The sequence below is a fragment of the Panicum virgatum genome, chromosome 5K (genome assembly GCF_016808335.1).
Source record: "Panicum virgatum strain AP13 chromosome 5K, P.virgatum_v5, whole genome shotgun sequence".
NCBI lineage: Eukaryota > Viridiplantae > Streptophyta > Magnoliopsida > Poales > Poaceae > Panicum > Panicum virgatum.
Genome location: NC_053140.1, coordinates 41417274 through 41437937, shown reverse-complemented (window position 1 = coordinate 41437937; position 20664 = coordinate 41417274). Strand labels below are relative to the sequence as shown.

At 52.0% G+C, this 20664-nt stretch overlaps 2 protein-coding genes across 2 annotated transcripts; one reads left to right on the top strand and one right to left on the bottom strand.

Moving 5' to 3' along the window:
* The first annotated feature begins 5565 nt into the window (after positions 1–5565).
* On the top strand, positions 5566–9688 carry LOC120709966 (homeobox-leucine zipper protein HOX3-like). Its single transcript, XM_039995591.1, has 4 exons — positions 5566–5732; positions 5997–6226; positions 6948–7027; positions 9049–9688. Exons 1-4 carry the CDS (start codon positions 5660–5662, stop codon positions 9353–9355), a joined length of 690 nt encoding a protein of 229 aa, XP_039851525.1. The 5' UTR covers positions 5566–5659; the 3' UTR covers positions 9356–9688.
* Positions 9689–14999: 5311 nt separating this feature from the next.
* LOC120709965 (auxin efflux carrier component 3a-like) lies at positions 15000–19189 on the bottom strand. Its single transcript, XM_039995590.1, has 6 exons — positions 17874–19189; positions 17461–17791; positions 16314–16399; positions 15970–16127; positions 15620–15696; positions 15000–15374 (listed from the first exon to the last, which is right to left on the bottom strand). Exons 1-6 carry the CDS (start codon positions 18997–18999, stop codon positions 15299–15301), a joined length of 1854 nt encoding a protein of 617 aa, XP_039851524.1. The 5' UTR covers positions 19000–19189; the 3' UTR covers positions 15000–15298.
* Between the last annotated feature and the right edge of the window lie 1475 nt (positions 19190–20664).

The following is a 20664-nucleotide window of genomic DNA, read 5'->3' as shown; positions in this document are numbered from 1 at the left end:
GCTCCGTTTATTGGCCAAATAATAAGATAATAGATTTGTCGGTACCCTGCAACTGAGGTACCCACTCCTACTGTGCCAAGACTCGCGTAGTTATCCGTAACTACGCCATAAGGAGCTGAGCAGCCGAACCACTAGGGTCCGACTCCATCTCACCGGACCAACGGTCCCGGACCTACTTCCCGCTCGGGGACGGGTCTGGTGTCACCACGTGTCCCAGAGGTGGAAATGCTCAGCACCTGTGGCCGTGGACCCGGACCCCCGCAGGTGGGTCCGGGACCTCCACGTGTCTATCCGGACCCCCGTGAGCTCTCAGCTCAGCTAGCTGCTCGGGAGAGGTCCGGAGCCGCCACGTGTCACGCAGACACGGGCGCGGGCGCAAGCCTTCCGCTGGAAGCTTCCTCACCCACCCGCATTAAGTGTGAACGGTTGAGGCGTGCTCTGCTGCCGCTGGGCACGGGGCAGCTTTTGTCAGTCCACACTGTGGATCGCCAGTTACCGAGCCAGCTCGTCAGTTACCAAGGCAAGCATTAAAGACTCAGCGCCGTGCGCATGGGTAACGAGTCATGATGACCAGCTACTAACTGGAGCAACAGTGCACGCTGCCACAGCGGACTGAGTCAGTAGTTCGGCGCTTCATTATGACCTCGACGCACGGCTCCAGAGGCTAGACTCTACTTCGACAGGACAGCTCAAGACCATCCCTGGTCAGAAGCTACGCACGAAAGTCGACGACAAGGTCTCCGGATCTGAGGCATTGAAGGCCAAAGTGTAGTTTATAATACATCGCCGGGCCCACCTGTCGGGGCCCCGCTCAGTGTACGTGCTCCGCTTGGACATATAAAAGGGAGAGCACGCCCGCTAGAACACAGGTTCACACGGACACAGACACGAGGTTCCAAGTTTTCACACATGCAGAGACAGACATAGCTCCTTCCCCAGCTTGCACACAAGCTCAAGCAATACAACACACAGTGAACGTAGGGTATTACGCTCCGGCGGCCCGAACCACTCTAAATCCTTGTGTGCTTCCGTGTTCTTACGCCTCTAGATCGAGCATTCCTTGACTGCCCCAAGCACATCCTACACTGAGGATTTGGCGGGTGCAATCCGCCACCCGGATGTGATTTTCCACACCACGACAAGATTCTTAGAGTTAGTCAAAATCAAAATTTTTGAATATATATATATCTTACCTTTTATTTTTGCGTGTACTTGTGTATCACCCATATGTCTGCGAGCTTTGGGCAAAACGAGTACAGAAGGGTGACGTGCACAGCTGACAATTATGTCGACGTCCAGGACGCTGAAAGATGCCCGTGCGCCGCTTTACCCGCTGTGTGATGCGCTGCTGTCACTAGAGTCGCCTTCATCATCGAGGTGGTTCCCCGTTTGGTTGCCCGGTGTAAAAATTTTGAAAAGGCATCTTTCTATATTTGAAGTACTAAACATAGACTAATCACAAAAATAATTACAAAACTCGTCTGTAAATCGCGAGACGAATCTAACGAGCATAATTAATCTGTCATTAGAGGTTGTTTACTGTAGCATCACTGTAGCAATTTAGCGTCTGATTACAGCTTAGTTAGGTTCATTAGATTCGTCTCGCCATTTACAGACAGCAGTCGTAATGCGTTTTTTATTTCGTCTAGATTTAAGTCTCCATGCGGGTGCCGGAAAAAAAATTTGGAATTTTGGTTTTTGGAACTGAACACGGGCGTAGTAAACGGTCAAGGTGTCTGCAGTGGCAGTGCGTGCGTGTCACATCTATCCATCCCGTCGTCCCTGGATCGAAACTGGATCAAGGCCCCGTTTGGTTGCGTGGTGTAAAAATTTTGAAAAGACATCTTTCTACATTTGAAGTACTAAACATAGACTAATTACAAAAATAATTACAAAACTCGTCTGTAAATCGCGAGACGAATCTAACGAGCATAATTAATCCGTCATTAGAGGTTGTTTACTGTAGCATCACTGTAGCAATTTAGCGTCTGATTACATCCTAGTTAGGTTCATTAGATTCGTCTCGCCATTTACAGACAGCAGTCGCAATGCGTTTTTTATTTCGTCTAGATTTAAGTCTCCATGCGGGTGCCGGAAATTTTTTTTGGAATTTTGGTTTTTGGAACTGAACACGGGCCAAGGCGTCTGCTGGCTAGCTAGTTTCCGTGGTGTATGCCAAAGGATGTGGAGACAATTGGTTCCGGCAGTTTGGCGGCACTCCGGAGGTTGTGGGTTCGATTCGGCGAATTTCCGCCTCCGGTTAAAAAAACTCCTCGTCTGCCTCATGTCCAAAGCAGTGTGGAGCCCGGCCTAACTCACAAGGCGACGGGCCCCGTGTACGGGTGGGGCAGGGGTTCGGGGGTTTTCTTGGCCTGCTGTGAGAAGGTCATTCTACCTCTCAAACAATGCCGTGGGGCGGTCTTACCCCCGCAGGTCAAGTTTTTTTAGTTTCCGTGGTGTATCCAGGTGTTTAGATCCGTAAAATAGTGGTAAAAAGGGTCACATCGGACACTGTGGCACACTGTAGTACTTTTCGTTTGTTTGTGGTAATTATTGTCCTACCATGACCTAACTAGACTCAAAAGATTCGTCTCGTCGTGTACATCAAAACTATACAATTAGTTTTTTATTTATCTATATTTAATGCTCCATGCATGAGGTAAAAGATTTGATGTGATAGGTGAATAGTGAAGTTTGGAGAGAAAAATTTTGGAGGTGAACACAGCCCCAGTAACAAGAAAGTTGAAAACGGGATCGGACATGCATGACTCCCAACAACTCCATTTCACATCGATGGCACGCCTGCCGATCCGGCACGCCGTTCCTTGGGCCGCGCCGCTTTATTCGGGCTACGACGCGAGTCCACCAGACCACGACTTGGGCGGGCACCTGGCTACACGCTAGCAGGCCTCGTGGAGCGCAGTGTGGAAAGAAAGGAGAAGCGATGAACCCAGCCTCGCTATTCTTCTTCTATTTGCTCTCTTCGCTAATCGCGTACTGCTCCATACGCCCAACAAAGAAAGCACTCTACTACAGTATATTCTCAAAGGGGGAAAAAACAAAGCACTCTACTCCAAGTCAAAAGGGCGACGCGCCAATCATGTGAACATGATGGATCCACCGCTCCTCCGCCCGACGGTTCAGCCACGAATTCAGAGCCTCGGCTTGACCAAACCCAGCAGCGGCCAGCGCTGCAAAAACAAGTGAGTTAATTCCTTGAATGCCATCAAAATTTATATCAATCCCTTCAATACCACTGAAAATTAAGCTATCCCTTTGTTGCCATCAAAATTTAATGTTTTATCCCTTCAATGCCATTCCGTTCAATTCTGCTGTTAATCTAACGGAATCTACTGCGGACCCCACGTGTAAGTGAAAGGGAGGACTAAGGCCTTCCTTTTTACCGGCGCCCTCCCTGCTCCCTCTCCGCGCAGAGGCACGACGCGGGCCGGCCGCCGGCGCTCCTCCCCCTCCCTCGCCGGCGCTCCCTCACCCATCGCCGGGGACGGTCCTCCCCCTCCCTCGCCGGCGACTGGATCGGGGCGCCGCCGACCCTCTGCCCCCTCCCTCCCTCTGCCCCCTCCCTCCCTCTCCGCCCACCCTCGCCGGCACCGGATCCGGAGTGGCGCGCGGCCGGCCCCTCCTCCTTTCCTTCCATGGCAGGCGGCCGGATCCGGAGCGGAGCAGCGGCCGGCGAGCGCGCAGAGGCCTGCTTCCGCTCCCCCCTGGCCGTGGCCGCGCGACGGTGGAGGCTCTTTGCGGCGGCGGCACCCGGCCGCGTCCTCCTCCGGCGAGCAGGGCCATAGCGCGGCGGCCCGGCCGATTCGGAGTGGCCTCGACGGCAGCAGCGCACACGACGCCCTCCCTGGAGCTCGGGGGCGCTCGAGCTCGGCCTGCCTCGACCTCTGCCCATCGGCTCGCCTCGGGGCGCCACGGCCGGCTCACCTCGCCGCGCCGCGCCTCCTTCCTCGGCGCCGCGCCCCCTCTCTGCTCCCTCCGCCAGTGACCGGAGCTCGGCGCGCGTGCGTGCGGGCGGGCCTGCGCGAGCTCGGCTGCTGGCGGTGGGGCAGCTAAGGCGGGCGGAGGCCACACGACGTGCGGCGTGTGGCCCTCCTCCTCCGGCGCGCGTCCATGGCGGAGCGGCGCGGCGCGCCGGGGGGAGGGAGGGAGGAGGAGCAGGGGCCATGGCGCGGCGGGGCGGAGCGAGCGGAGGCGCTGTTGGGGAGGAGGAGCAGGGGCCACGCCGCCGGGGTAAAAAGGAAGGCGCTGCGCGCACGGCCATGGCGCTGGGCGCCGGGCGGAGGCGAGGTGCTGCGCGGGTGGGCGGCGGGCGGAGGGGCGCGGCGCGCGCGTCGGCCTGGATGGGGGATAACGGAGATGTAAGAAGTGGGGCCCACCTGTCAGCGACTGAAACTTCACAGAACTGTGACGGAATGGCACTGAAGGCATTGGAGTAAAATTTTAGTGCCATTCAAGGGATGGTCTAAATTTTGATGGCATTGAAGGGATTGGCTAAAATTTTGATGGCATTTAGGGAATTAACTCAAAACAAGTCACGGCACTCTTGGTCCTGGTTCGTGACCACGCGGAAACGAGAGATTACGAGCACCGGGGGTCGACCAGACGAGGGCGGCAGTTAAGCCCATGCCCGATGCCCGTCCATCCACGGCCAGTCGGCGGCCACGGCGACGGGCGGTGGAGAAAGCGAGAGAAGCAGCGAGCGAGCATAGGTAGGTGGCGGTGCAATGATTACGGCGGCCGAGCTGCGGCCCGACACCCGGACTAGCCTACCCCCGAACCGGGGGACCTGCCGGCGGTTCCCCTGCACCTGCCGCGCCCATGCGCCGCTACACCTCCTCCTCCTCCTCCTCCTGCTGCCTCGCGGGCCACCCTCCTACTACGCGGCGACTAGCCCCAGGGCCCAGCCAGACACCCAGCCGGCCCAGTCAGTTCGACATGACGAGTCGAGTCAAAGCCCGCGGGGCCCGCTCCAGCTAGTCCCATGCAACATTGAACTCTCGTCCTGTGCCGTGCCGTGAGGTTGAGGCTGGCACACCCTCCTCTCCCAGTGATGGCTGCCACAGCATCTCGCAGCTCGTCCATATCTGGAGCGCCCCACGCACAGCACCGTGAAATGCTAGGGGCACCACCAACCCGGTGCTCAAGCACAGCACTGCTACTCGTGTTTCACTGTTCCGTTCTTTCTCTTTCTTTTCTACGAAGGCAGTAAGTATGCGAAAGGTACATGCTGCTAGCCTGCTATGGGTACATATTACTACTGCTACTAGTACTAACTGCGGCTAAAATCATCAGAGCAATCAAGAACCAAAACCATTCCCGAAACAAACCTCAGTCAAAGAACAAGAAAACCCCATCATCTCTCCAACAGCGTGGCCCTAATAATTTCCTGGCGGACAAAGTACACCACCACCTGCAACCAGCATTATTTCTTTTACTGCCACTGTTAAAAGTTCCCAACGCATCCCCCTTCCGTCCCTACCGGCGCCCGGCGCTTATATAACGCGCCCCCAGGCTTCTACTCCTTTCCAATCTGTGCTTGTCTTTGCTTGCCCCCTCTCCTCTCAGGCTCTCACCCGCTTGGCCGCTTCGTCGTCTCTCCCTTTTTAATTTCCTGCTCCTGTGCCTGCATTGGGTCGCGATGGGGTCCACCTCTCCCTCAGGCCTGGAGCTCACCATGGCTGTCCCCGGCCTCAGCTCCTCCTCTGGCTCAGGTAAGCCCAGGAGACCACCTGCTAGCAGGCAGAGCTCTATCTAATGTTCTTTCAGCATCAATGGTATACACAAAGTTATTTTGAGTCCATTTCTTCAAATGTTCTTCCAACTCTCGCTCATCATCTGGGCGAACATACATGCTCGTGATGCTTGTCTCTAGTAGACGTGGAAAACTTGCTTGGGGTTTGCGCAATTTCTACAACAACGTAACTGAATATCATCACTGTGGCCTGTGGGTGGGTGTATATGTGTTGTTTTGGCAGAGGGCGGGTTCGGATGCAACGCCGGGCACGGGAGCAGGAACGCCGCCATGAGGGACCTGGACATGAACCAGCCGGCGAGCGGCGGCGAGGAGGAGGAGTTCCCGATGGGCAGCGTGGAGGAGGACGAGGAGGAGCGGGGCGCCGGCCACCGCCCCAAGAAGCTCCGGCTCTCCAAGGAGCAGTGCCGCCTCCTGGAGGAGAGCTTCCGCCTCAACCACACCCTCACGCCGGTCAGTCGCTGCCCCCCTGCTCCGCTCTATTCCTCTGACGACTGAACCAGCGATCCCGCCGCCATGGCGTGCGTCGTGACGGCTACGTACGGCCAAAACGAATGGCACGGTGTACGTGCGTACTCGCGTAGTACTAGTACCGTATCTGGATTCCGAGAATCGGATTCTGGTGGCCGTCCCATCATTTAACGGCCGGCCGGTGTCCCATAGTTCTTCCCTCTTCGAGGTGTGATGGTATGCATGGCTGGCACATGCGTAGGGAATCCAGATACGCAGTAGAAGTCCTTCCAGTTCCACTAGTACGTACGCAGGTGGCCGTGTGTGAGCTTCAGCTCTAGTTAAGTCCTTGTAAGGAGGAGGAGGATCGACGCCAGTGCAAGATCCCTGATCGTGTGATCCGGTACATGTACATAGCTTGCCGTAGAAAATCTAGCTACTTTTGTACAGCGGCCGTGGTAGACTAGTAGTGGCTCTACTTTAACGTTTGTCTCGCTTGTGCTTGTACCTCTATACATGCTGTACTCTCCTAGCACTGTGCCACTGTGTACTACGATGCCAAGTAAAAGCAGTTAACTACGAGCAGCTGCTACTGTAGGTTTGACTAGCAGGAGTGTGTGTTGCTACTCCAATGCAATTAACTTCCTGACATTGCAATACATAGTGATGCTATGTGCAAGAAATTTAATGGCGTTGGAAAATGCGAATTTTCTTTTTCCTGCAGAAGCAAAAGGAGGCCTTGGCTGTCAAGCTCAAGCTGCGGCCCAGGCAGGTGGAGGTCTGGTTCCAGAACCGCAGGGCTAGGTACGAACTAGTACTATACTGCTGCTCTTCCATGCATTTAGTTCGGTCTGCAACAGACATGCCGCGTTTTCATACTGTACAGTACAGGTGAAGTACTGTTAGCTAGTTGCCTCTGGTCAATAAAGAGGCCTCGTTTAGATGGACCGTGTGAAATTTTTGAAAGAGAATTTTTCACATTTTAAGTATTAAATATAGACTAATAATAAAATTAATTACAGAACTTGTCTGTAAACTACGAGGCGAATCTAATAATCTTATTTAATTCATCATTAGCATATATTTACTATAGCTTTAGATAGCAATTTAGTGTCTAATTGTTGCTTAATTAGGTTAATTAGATTCGTCTCGCAATTTACAAGCAAATTGTGTAATTAATTTTTATTTTGTCTAAATTTAATTCTCCATTCAAATGTCACAATATTCTTTTGCAATTTTGAATTTTGGATCTAAACAAGGGCCAAGGCAAACCGCTGCCTATAGCTACGTGTTTTTCTCCTTTGGTAAACTAGTGTACGCATTTGCTGTATCAGTCAGTACGTCCACGGCATTTATCATTAACTATTTGTGAGCCCTAGTTGTCTTGTTTAATCAGATTACTACTATTGCTAGTATAGGATGGGTAATAAAACCAGGCACAACATGGAGTATGTCTGCTCAGTGCCCAGTGGTCACGTGAGGCTAGTTGTAGTTACTGCTACTTTACCGTAGAAGGGCTTGCAATAAGCTTCTTACATAGGTTGAAAAAAATGTGAATGTTTTGTTTATGTTGTTAAAGTCTAGTTGGCAAATCTACTGACAGTAGTTTATAATAGAACAAATGGAGCCTTTGCTTGTCAGACAAAAATGGCTGGATTCTAGGTTTCCGGGAGGTATTTTGACTCGTGGAAAGACTTTATCAGTCCCTGCCATCCATAAGACATTTATGAACACGGGTCATTTATCCTAGCTGACATCTTGTAGTCATAACAATAGCTTTTCAAATGGTTCACGTGCTCACATGAACACAAGGGACCATTTGTTTGGAAAAACCAAGCTTTTTGTTTCATGTTATCCATATAGAAAATTCAGACCAACTTAACTTGTTATTTGGCCGCTGAGAAAATCCATACCAACAGGCTCTTTGTTCATGCTAGATGAAACTCTGAAAGGAAAATAATCTATTGTGTCCTATACAAACTTTGCATTAGACTCTACATACTTTTATCGATCTCACAAGTAGAGTGGTTACTTAACGTTGATGCAACTCAGATTTTATATACTACTATTAGTCCCAACACTAGAACGAACCCACTTCCTTCCAAAAAAATCATGGGCCCTTCCCTCAGTTAAGGTGACAAGGATCATTAGGTATCCATCTTGAAACTTGGACTGCATCCGAGATGTGAGACAACAACAGTCAGCTAGATTCTCTAGCCAAATAAAGTAGGGAGAGCTTTCACCATAGTGCACTCCATTGTCCATTGAGCTTGACGGAATAGATTACTCCACGGTGCTCGTGCAATCAGATTGTCTCTATCTAGAGCAAGAGGCCGAGCCGGTTTGCCCCCAAAGCACGGGCACGTGGACTAATCGGCATGTGCTAGGAGCATTAGCTACCTGTAGCTTGCTGACCCTAGTTGTGATTGTGAGTTTGTGATTGATGGATGCATGGCTCAGCAAGCCACGTGAGGAACAAGTGATTGAAAGGCTAATCCAACTTATCCCTGCAAAGTCTCATTGGCCTCCACCCTTTTGTCGGGGGTGATAATAAGGGTCTCGGAATGGGGGCCTAAAGGTCAGATTAAGTCGCTTCTGGTACTCGACTCGACGCTACTTTAACATCCATTTAGTACTACTAGTATGTCAGTACTAGAAACTTCTGGCCGTTAGAGACGTGAGACGTGTCGTGCATGTCAGGACAGAGACCTTGCTAACTCTTAACAATCTTGTTGAATGGACGGATCATGATGAGACATGTGACAGTGAACTTAAGTTGTTTCCGTAGCCTAATTAACCTGAAGACGTACGTGGTATATGTGCAGGACGAAGCTGAAGCAGACGGAGCTGGAGTGCGAGTACCTGAAGCGGTGCTTCGGCTCACTGACGGAGGAGAACCGACGGCTGCAGCGGGAGGTGGAGGAGCTGCGCGCGATGCGGGTGGCCCCGCCCACCGTGCTCTCCCCGCACACCCGGCAGCCGCTCCCGGCGTCCGCGCTCACCATGTGCCCGCGCTGCGAGCGCATCACGGCGGCCACGACGACGGGCGCCGGCGCCCCCGCCGCGCGCACCCCACGCCCGGCGGCAGCCGCGGCGAACCCCTTCCACCGCGGCGTTCCGATTAGGCGCTAGAGAGAGGCAAGGAAAGTTTGGTTTGCTACTTGCTCTATCTAGCTACTAGGGGAAAAGAGTCGTGTAAATTGGTGGTGCCGGAAAAACAGCGTGGGCGCCCGTAGCTGTAGGTGTGTAGGGGCTTGGATTGGACCTTGGAGAGGTGGAGTCGCTTCGCCCGCCGTCCCCGTGTTCCTCAATCCCACCACACCATGCCATGGTTCAAGAGTTTGTAGCTTGGTCGTGTCTTGTCTCTTGACCGACGGACGCACGGATCGGTCGGTGGTCCGTTCGTCCGTTGCGTGTATTGCCTTCTACTAGGTATCTGAATCTGATAGTGATGGGCCCAACACTGTAGTGCTAAAATTTGTTTAATTTGGGACTGGCCCAGCAACTACGGGAATTCCTCCACGGCCGGGCCGATGGCCATATATACAGAGATGATGCATGGTCCGTGCATGACGACTCCATGTAATTCTGGAAACAGTTTACATGCACTATGCAGCAATGTAGCATGATCACCACGACGGGCCCGGCCGGCCGGCTTGCATTGCATGGGATGGGACCAAAGTCCAGCTGTTGGAGAAGGTGCCACCACCCTACCAGATGGCCTCAGGGGCCTGCTGCTCGCGTCTATGTGGACCAAGCCTCGCTACTGTGCAGCTGCAAAGATCAAAAGAGTTGGAAAGCGTAGCCCTGTACGTGACAGGAGCCATGCATGCATGTCGCCAGGAGGCCCGCTTGCAGCAGTAGTTCCACGCGATCGAGCTAGACGACCCGGAAATGGTGGCAGCTGATGGCGACGATCTAGCTAGCCAACGAGACGAGGAGGACACAACGGGTACTATAGACTACTAGTTGTACGTACGCCCAGCCCTGCAGCTGCTAGCCGGGTGTGATCCACGCACCGCCCGGGCGCACATGGCGCTGTCCCGTGCCGTGCCATTGCGTGCTCTACGTAACACAACCTAGCTAGTAGCTACTGGGATGGTCGTCTCCTCTCGCTGTTGCATTATTGTTCCTCCGATCCGAACCCTTATATATGAGATGTATTGATCTCGCTCGTCCATTAAACCGCGCGCGGTGGTGCACGTGCGGTGACGCGACAGGGGAGTTTAATGGTCCGCACTCGTGCGACGCAAAATAAAGGAGAGAGGAAGCGACTCGCACTGCAGAAAACGACCACACGTCCCCCCACGTACCGGCCTGCTTCATACTGTACGTGCCCATGTGGTCATGCACGTGCACCTCCAACTCGGCTTCTATCAACAAAGCGTACGTGGCGGGCCGGCCTCACGCATGGCTAAGCTTATAGTTGTCTGTACACTCCCGGCCGTAAGTAATTAAGACGCACACATTCAGTCTTCCAGAACACAACACTGTGAGAGTAGTGAAAAGAAGAAGGAAACCCAAGCAGGAGAACAAACTCAATGCTTTAATTTGCGACTGAATGTGCGGTCAAATTAAGACGATCGTCGGTAGTAGTATATGCGCTTCTTTTGCAAAATTTCCAAAGCAGTAAAAAAACTAACACGCGCGCATGCACGTAATAAATATATATATCTACGGGGGACATCGATCGAATATAATCCTGCTAGCTCTCGTGCGCGGGCGAAAACGAAGGCAGCATAAACACATCTCTCGGAAAAAAAATACAAAAAGAAAACGAAGGCATAAAGCCACTGGCCAGGCAGGAGGAACGAGCAAATGAGACCGATCCCCGATTCCCTGCCGCCTCACCGCACCGGCAGCAGCGACGACGCGGGCGCGCGCATGGGCGTGGTGGCGTACGAATTTCGCCGGGCCGGCGCGGCGCTGTTCCGAGATGCCCGCGTGCCAGGTGGGGGTACGACACGACGACGATCGACGGCCCCCCTGGCCTGGCCACCGCGCCGCCGCTAGCGCGCGGGGGAATGGTCGCAAAGGCGCCCGCGCCGGCCTCTGGCCGATCGACACCTCGCGCCCGGCGGGGGAGCCTTTTCCACCGCCCCGGGGTCCGGTGCAGCCGGCCGGAACGGTCAGGGTCAGCGGCACGTACGAGCTAGAAAGGAAGCCTTGGTGGTACGGCGGCGGCAGCGGTGGGCGCGCGGACACCGACTGGACACTGGACCTTGGCCGCGGCCGGCACCACGGCCGGCTGGGGTCGGCCAAAGCAGAGCAGATCGTCGCCAACTTGCTCGTAGGTGTCTCTGAATCTGATGAGGGCTGAGCCAGCTCTAGCTAGCTAGCTTAGCACGCCCGCGCGCGGGGGGGGGGGGGGGGGGGGGGGGGTGCCGTGCGAGACTGTTGGTGGATTCTGATGCAAATTAAGCGGCCCATCTCGCTGGAATCGGATGCGGGCATGCGGCGCTCGCCTGCTCGGCAGGCCGAGATCCTTGGTTTAGTCGGTGCATGGACAAGACCTGTCGCCGGCAGTAGCAGCATCTACGCAACGCAAGTCGCGACTAGTAGTAACAAAAGCGGTAAAGGACACCCTGGCTGCTGGCTCCCAGTGCCCGTGGCACTCCGATCATCCGATGGGACTCGGTGAGGCAAATGCTCTGTAGTAGTAGCCTGCACGCACTGCTGGGCAGGTGAGCTGCCCTGTGTGTCCCTTAGAGCGAGTATTATGATGGGCTGAGAGTGAGCGGCATCCGACGTGGAGGAAAGAGAAAGAAGGAGAGAGAATGGAGCGAGCGTCTAGTGATGCGCCGATAAAAGATGGGCGAAGAGGACTGTGCTGCATGCCTCTCCATTTTCCATTGGCTCCCATGGCTGCATGTTGCGTCGCAGGAGAAAGAAGAGCAGGAGTGAGAGTCTCATGCCTGCATGGCTGCATGTTGCAGTCCCAGCTATTTCGTCCGCAGCGGGCGAAATTATTGCTCTTGCTCTTACTCGCTTGACGCATCACCATTTCCAAATGCATGTGAGAACAAATTAACGCTAGTACCTAGACAGACAGTTGAAGCTACTAGGTCTAGCTAGGCGCTAGCGACATGCATGAGGCTGCATCCTGTGAACCTTGCGGCTAAATTAATCCACGCCGCCATCACCAGCGGATCGAAGTCGACAAGATAGCTAGCGGAACGTGACGCGATTTCCGACAGGCAAAGCACCTGAAATCGAGCCCGGAACCACGACGGTCCGGTCACCGCTCGATCGGGTCGCCGCCGATGGACTTAATTTTTCGCGCTCCCCGATCGATCCGGCCGGCAGATGGACACGGGGGTCTTAGGTTGCCCGAGATTGCCGTAACATTTCCGTGGCTAGACGGCGAGCTAGCTACGCCGGTGTCGGCTCTCGCTCACTCTGCCCCTGTGCGAGTAACATGGGCCCATTTAAGACGTACTACGGCCAATTGAGCGGTCAAACCGTGCTGTCAGTTAGTCCCCTGTTTGCGTCGGGAGAGAGCAAAGATTACTAACAAGCTAGAATTCTTTTTGATGAAAGATTAACGAGCCACATTGATGAAGTTGATTCGGTTTACTTTGATGGATCCTACAGATTGAAAGCTTCGTGCGTGCATTTGTTCTCATGTGTATGAGTTTGAGGGCACGTGCCTAGGATGTGAGAAGGTGACTTTCACCTCACGCAGCTACCTATCTAGCTCATTCATGCAGGCGTGTGGCTATAACCCCTAGAGCTCCAGCTATAATACTTCTGAAAACCGGACCTTCCTTTACAGAAGCGGACAAGCGATCCCGTTGTGTCTGAGTCTGACTGTCTGCACACAATGACGTTAGTACTCTTCTATGGATACGTGCCAATTTAAAAGTGTATACATATATCTTCTTTGAGGAGAAGTTTGTAGGTATATATCCTGATCTCCTATAGATTAGCCTAGGTACTCAGTGCTATGGGGGTGCTTGGATCCAAATATTAATATCCAAAAGTGCTAGCACACTCCATTAGCACCTCGGCTAAAATTAGCCAAATTTCAAAAACGTTGGCATGGATATCAGTGCTAATAGGTGCTAAAGTTTAACATTAATTTTAGTCCATCCAAACAGGACCTAATGCTTCTTGCCCCATCAAAAGAAAAAGAAGAAAAGACGATGAGGTATATTGCTTCGCACTGCTATATATGTTGCAAATCAATCACTTAGTCAATGTTGTATCATCAAAAAGAAAAGTTCATCACCACCACAAAGGCAATAGGTTCCTTTTGGAATGAAATATTTGATTTTTTTTAATATTAGTACTTTTTTTAAAAAACTCAATGGTTGATGCATGTGACAACAAACAAAAAGGACACGGTGTCATGGGGTGATCATGCTAGCGAGTTATGTTGTTTTTTTCTCAAGGAACACGTTAACTACACGACCCACTGAACATTGCCACCTATATAAGAGATAAAGTTCAGCACATCCCATATTTGTGAAGGGTTATGGATAGAGTGAAGAAGAGAATAAAGAGACTACCACAACGACATCAGACAAGAGAGACTCCCCCCGCTGACCCAGTAAATACCATGGCAAATTATTGAGTCACACAATGTTCACATGGACCACAAAGAAGCATTATAGCTCGGTCCTTCCTTTGTACTATCCAATGCCAAAATAAATTAATTGTGTGTAGAGTCAGAACAGTCCGTGTGAAGAAAGGGTGAAGGATGTACCACACAAGATCTCTCTTGCGAATACATGGAGAGCTGCATATTTTCTATATTAGGAAGAAATATAAGGGAGTTTGTTATATGTTTCTGAAGACAAGAACTTTATGGTAGAGTTGGTACAAACTAGCAGTAAAGTCGCCGCTGCTGCTACAAGGATGGATACCACGCGAGACGATTTGTGATTGCAATGAGCAAGGTGTATCGAATGTACTTCCTTTGAACTCACTAGAATTAATATAAAATTAGATTTTGCAGCTAATAATTATAATTATCTATTAAATATTCTAACACATACTTAAAATAAATATTTATAATTATCTAGTTACAATAGATTTTATTTTGCATCACACCTCCATGTACGTTTGATATATATTTGATTGAACCACATATTTGTGAATTGATATTCTTATCTCTTCCGTCATACATGAATACATGGTGACACATATCGTAGGTAATATTTTATATAACAATAATATAAATAATATATTAATAATGATAGAATAGTAATCTATAATTTATTTTGGTGCACTTTAATACTTTGTTTAATTATATAATTTAGATTAAGACTTAGGGGGTTACTTTAACTTTTAATAATAAATTATTTTTTATAATGGCATAGGTGGGTAATTTACATAAAGATTAGGGGGTTACTTTAGTCTATTTTTATAATTGCAGATGTGGGTAATTTATTATAAAAGATAATAGATCCCCATAAAAAGTTACTTTAGTCTATTTTTATAATTGTATATGTGGGTAATTTATTAGAAAAGATAACAGATCCTCAACAAAAAAAGTTAATAGATCAATGACTATTATGATTGAAGTTATCAGATTGATGGCGGATGTTTTTGATTTTTGTGAGAATTTCTCTAATATGCCGTAGGTGATTTTATGTAATGCTTCAAAAGGAGCCTTCAATTAATAATAGTAAAATAAGATAATCGCGTGGACAGTAAACGACATTCCGTTTTTGCCCGAATGTATTTCTGTCTCCCATTGCAGCAAACACATCCATATACTAGTTCATTTGGCACTACAAAGACGAATCGATCTCTCCGGTCAAAGCCTCTTAAAAAATTCTTAAACTAGGGGTATAAATGGGTATGACTACAATATGAACACTATATAATAATCCTCAAAAGACCAGAAGGATTAGTGATGACATATTGAACACAAAACCGCAAGCCTAATAATCACCCCAACGGAATTCCATTTGGCTGGAGCAGCACTCAAAATTACAAGCGTCCAGCCATGCATGTGGGCGACGCCCGGCTTGAGTACAACCCGGTCGATCTCCGCAGCTCGCGTCGTCCAAAAGCTCCATGCAGATGCAGTCATGTGAGCGCAGCAGCCGCTTGCTAGCTAGCTAGCTATACTGGTCCCAGTCCGAGAACGATGTAGTAGAGCAGGGTGATCGGCAGGGCTACCAGCATGCCAAAGATTACCCTGCAAGATTCGGAGTCAATTTCAAGTACTACTGTGTAGCCTATGCATGCATCATAGTGGCAGATCCAAGGGGGGGGGGGGGGGGGGGTCCAGCCCCCCTACGGGCTGCAACCTCCATTGGAACAAGGGGAGCTAGAGGGGGAGAAAGTGAAGGGAGAAGAAGAAGAGGAAGAAGAAGAAGGCTTCAACCCCTCTATTGCTGTGACCTGGATCCGCCATGTATGTAGCTGATGAAGATCACTTACATGGTGCTGAGGATGGCCGGGTGAACGTTGTATTCCTTGGCGAACACAAAGGGCACGATCCCTTGCGGTAGAGCCGCCTGTCGTCGAACGCCAGGAGAAATCATTATAATTATACAAGTAACTCGCGGAGAAATACTGTATTGTGCTGTACACTGGTAGGTTGAATCTAGTAGTAGTAGTACTAGGAGTACAATGTTGCCTTGAAGAAGCTGATAAGCCAGGAGCAGGGGCCTGACGGATGGGTTGGCAACTTTATCTAACCGAACCAATGATTTGGTTGGCAAGACGAGAGCTCGCGGCCAGCAGATCATAATCTCCATGTATTATGTATATATGCATGGTTACCTTACCTGCACAATGGCGATCTGCAGGAGCGTCCCGCGGAGGCCGATGGCGAGGGACGCGGCGGCCATGACGGCGGGGCCGGCGAGGAAGCGGACGCCCATGGAGATGCCGGCGGCGCGCCACCCGCAGGCGATGAGGTTCGGCTGCAGCGCCATAAACAATCCTGGGCACGGGCGGCACACACCACACAGGAGCAGAGCGTTAGAGCTAGTAGTAGTAGCTCGACCGGGCGCCTTGGGGGGGGGGGGGGGGGGGGCAGCGTGTGGGCGCGGGGACTGGCTAATTGATGCGGTGCAGGGCTACGGGACGACAGGAGCACAAGGGGTGCGGGAGCAGGGACGGTACTCACCCAGGCTAAACATGGCCATCCCCAGCCCGGCGTCCGAGAGGATGGAGATGGACTTGGCCACGACCGCCGGCATGGAGATGTGCCACCTGCAGCAAAACCGTGCACCACCCGTTATATATTAGCAGTTCCAACACAGCAGTAGCAGCAGCAGCAGCAGCAACAACAGCGGCAGCGTAATATCCATAGTAGTACGGCGAGAGATCGTTAGCCATTAGCAGCAGGCGAGACAAATTAAGCACTGCTCCTGCTCAAACGGCGATGATCATTAGTAGCCCGAGTAAACAGTTGCGGCCTAGCTAGCTAGCTTTAACAACAAACTCCAACCAAAAGGGGACGATGATGAAGATGAGATGAAGGCGTCGCGTCAATGATTGGTGTGCTCCGTGCTCGTGCGCCGTGCAGGCTCCCCCCTCGACTTTCCGGCTCCGTCCACAGTTCGCGATTGGAAACTTGCCGGCGGGCGGGCCCCCGCGGTGTGGTCCGGCCGCGGGAACACTCAGCCGCAGCCCACCGCCACCGCCCCGGCGCCCGTAAAAGCAGCTTTCCGCTTATTCCCGCACCGCCGCGGCTCGTACGCCGCCGATCCTGCCCAGCATTTAGGCCTCGCCTGGAATGGCAAATCCTTTCATCTCCCGCTTATCGCCGCCACCAAACTAGTAGCTGCGACGAGCAATCAGGAAATGGTTGGTTCTCTCTGCAGTGCACGCTACCGTCTATCCTTGCTGAATTGAACCTGAAGCCTCTCTGTTATGTAAAGTCATTCAGAGATTCTGACCCTACCATAATCAGAGATACCGCTACCAGTAGTTACCTCTATGTCAAGGAATTGACCATTTACACAGGCCATTGATCCTTGCCGAAATGAAAAGTGGCCGAAGATCAAAAAAGAAGAAGAAAAGAAATGAAAAGTGGCCTGTTGTGTACAGCCACGCACACCATAGCAGGAAAAGCTGTACTAGTCTAGTACTGATCGCTAAGCTTTGGTGAAGAGATGCTCTATCTGCATTACCCATTGATGCTTGCCTGATTGATCGCACTCTGATGTGCAAACCGTTTACACCCCCAGTACTAGTCTAGCAGTAGACAGTAGTAGCATGGGCAATGAGTGAGGCAGGTCACGTGAAAAGGTGTAGACTTTGTAGCATACCGGAACGCGATGAGGGACCAGGCGAGGCCGATGAGGCTGGAGTACGTGTTGGGGTTGCGGATCAGCTTGCGCCACACCATGATGAGGATGAGCCGGGTCATCACGCTCGCCGGCGGCATCTGGTGATGCGCCCCCGGCCGCCCGCCGCCGTCCGCCGCGACGTCCACGTCCTTCACGCGCCGCTCGGCCGTCGAGCTGGACCCAAGCTTCGACAGCCCGTCCGGGCCCCCGGCCTCCCCCGCCTCGGCGTCCTCCTCCGTCTTGCCGCCGCTGAAGCGGAACGCCTCGCCCTCCACAGCGGCTGCTGCCTCTGCATCATTGTTCTCGCTCTCTGAAAACGGGAGAAAAAAATTGGGAATCAGAGTGAACGAGAAAGTGGATGTACGATGGCAGCCATTAGTGTTGACACGGACCTTTGCCGGCCGAGCCGTTGCCGTTCTGCGGCAGGTCGGCGGGGACAACCATGCGGATTTCCTTGGCGCCGACGTTGACGCCGGCGCCACCGACGAACACCGGCAGGCCGCTGACCTCCGAGACGGGGGAGGTGCTCGAGCTCCACACGAACATGTGCAGCTCCTTGGCGTCGTGGCAGCTGCTGGGCACGGCCGCGGGTTTCGACAACGACCGCGCCGAGGCCGAGTGCTCGTCGAAGTTGGACTGGCGCGGCGTCGGGCCCCGGGACGAGTGCATGGAGTACACATCGCCGGCGCCGAAGCTCGAGCCGCGCGCGCCCGCGGGAGTCGTCGGCGGGGGCGGCGCGCCGTCGACCATCGCGAAGAAGTCGGCGTGGTTGAAGTTGGAGCCCCGCGGGCTGTGCTGCCGCGACGAGCTCATCGAGTAGATCTCCGCGCCCGTCAGGTTCGACGGCCGCGGCGTCGCCATCAGCAGCGAGAGCCGCGACGCGGACGAGCGGCGCACCGTGACGCGCAGCCGGCCGTCCTCCGCCACCTCGGCCTCCGTCTCGGCGCGACCGCCCTCCAGCGACACCACGTCGGGGTCCACGCGCAGCGACGCGATGGCCGCCGCGGTGTCCGGGAACTGGTCGGCGATGAGCATCCGCGCGGCGCGGAACTCGAAGAGGAAGAGCAGCAGCGTGTACCAAATGATGCACTGGAGCACGACGACCTGCACCATGAGGGAGCCGGCGTAGGGCCCGTACATGGCGACCAGCAGCGGGATCCCCATCACCAGCGTGTTGGGCAGCGTGGACACGGAGAAGAGCGTGATGGACCAGTCCAGCCGCGGCGCGCCGAGGCCGGAGGGCAGGCGCGACCACGCGGCGAGCGCCGCCAGGACGAGCAGCTTCTGCAGCGTGTCCGCCGCCAGGAAGCGGAGGTTCATGGCGTAGGGGTCGTTGGTGGAGATGAAGTGGAAGGACAGCAGCGGCACGGCGAAGATGGCGACGAAGCGGTTGATGCCGGAGCACTGGTCCGGCGTGAAGATGCGCCACCACCGCACCGACCCGTACGCCAGGAACATGGCCACGTACAGCGGCACCATCGCGGTCAGCACCGTGTAGAAATCCTTCCACGATATCATCTTGGGCTCCTAGCCTGGCCCACCGCCGGCGCCGGCAGCTGACGGAGGAGGAAGAAGGGCTCGGTCGGGATCCTCCTACCTCTTGTCCGGCTTCTTCTGGAGTGGAAGGCGAGAGGAATGGTCGCGGACTCTGGGTGGAGTATCTGAGTTACATGCAGGAGTGGGCTCTTCCTGTCTTGTGAACTCGGCATCGCCGGGGCCATCCATTTATATGGGAGCAGTGCCAGCCAGGCCACCGTCCAGATCGAGCGATCCATTCCGGGGGGCTGCCCGCTGCCGTGCGCCGCAAAAAAAAAAAAAAAAAAACCCGAGCCGTGCAGCCCATCGGATGCAGTTCAAAACCAAAGGGGGATTGAAATTAAGGTTCATTTGCAGGGATCCTATCTTGAGAATCAAGGTTGATTTTGTTAGAGGTCAACTCAAAATAGATTTGAAACGGTTCATCAATTGTTTAGGCCTATATATACACATGCGTTTATGATCTTGAATATCATGCTGGATTTACTTGAAGATCAAGCTGGATTTGCGCGACTACTCATGTGCTAATTTCTGATCTTGAAGATCAAGGACATTTACTGAAGTTACCAAATTAGCAGACCACACATGATTTTTTTTTTATCTTGATAAGTTACAACTGATTAAAGCAACCTATAAGTATGATACAACCACAAATGCCGAATTGAAGGCAGTGGATGCCCTTTGTCGCCAGAGAAACAGAATCAAGTATATCAACTAATGATGAAGATAGACTGCATCAGACAGTTGTGCAAATGTTGATTCACATTTCTTTTTTTAGTCTCGAAGATTGAGAAGGATTAGCATCTGATCAACAGGGCATCCGTACTGCGCATGAGTTTCTGATTCTGAAGATGTATCACTAATCACACTATGATTTCGTTTGCATGAAAAGGACCAAATGGCTGGGACAATATTGTTCATTTCATTGGGCCCGGCCTAGCTTAGATGACATCGTAAAACCCAACCCAATCCCAAAATGACCGGTGACAAAAAATCCTTCGGTCTCATAGTCTTTACATTTCCTTTTAGTTGTTGTGACAGTAAATTCTTGCAAAATCGCTTTGAAATTAGCCATCGAGTTTTTAGCACTTACTCGCAAAACGGGTTTCCTTTAGCACGTGAAAGTTGAAATTTTTTATTTCTACTTGACTTATTACTTGCACAATCCTAGCTAGTAGACCTTTGGTGCACAATATTGTTTTTAATTAGTTTTTTGGTGTTCTTACCCCTGCTTTGAAATGCAATTGTGGTTTTGCCCTCATTTTTTTAACTTTGTAATTTTGCCCTTTATTTTTCACAACTCATTATGATTTTGCCCTTAATCTTTGCGTATTTGCCCCTATTTTGATTGTTGACTAGGGGCAAAAACACACTGAATTGTGAATAGTAAAGGGCAAAATCACAATTACACTCGGGATAAGAACACAAATGCCCCTTTTTAATTTTACAAGGAAGGTTTAACATGAAAACCAAACGAAAACTTAAAAAAATATGAGACTAAGTTTAATATACCAAATCTCTGTTAGGACATGTAAAGTGCAATACTTTGTTCCATTGGTGCTTTGGCAGTAAATTTTAACATCGTTGCTCGAACATACTACCTTTAGTAAAAGAGTAAGTGCCATTTTTGTTGTTGTGTGTAGTCAT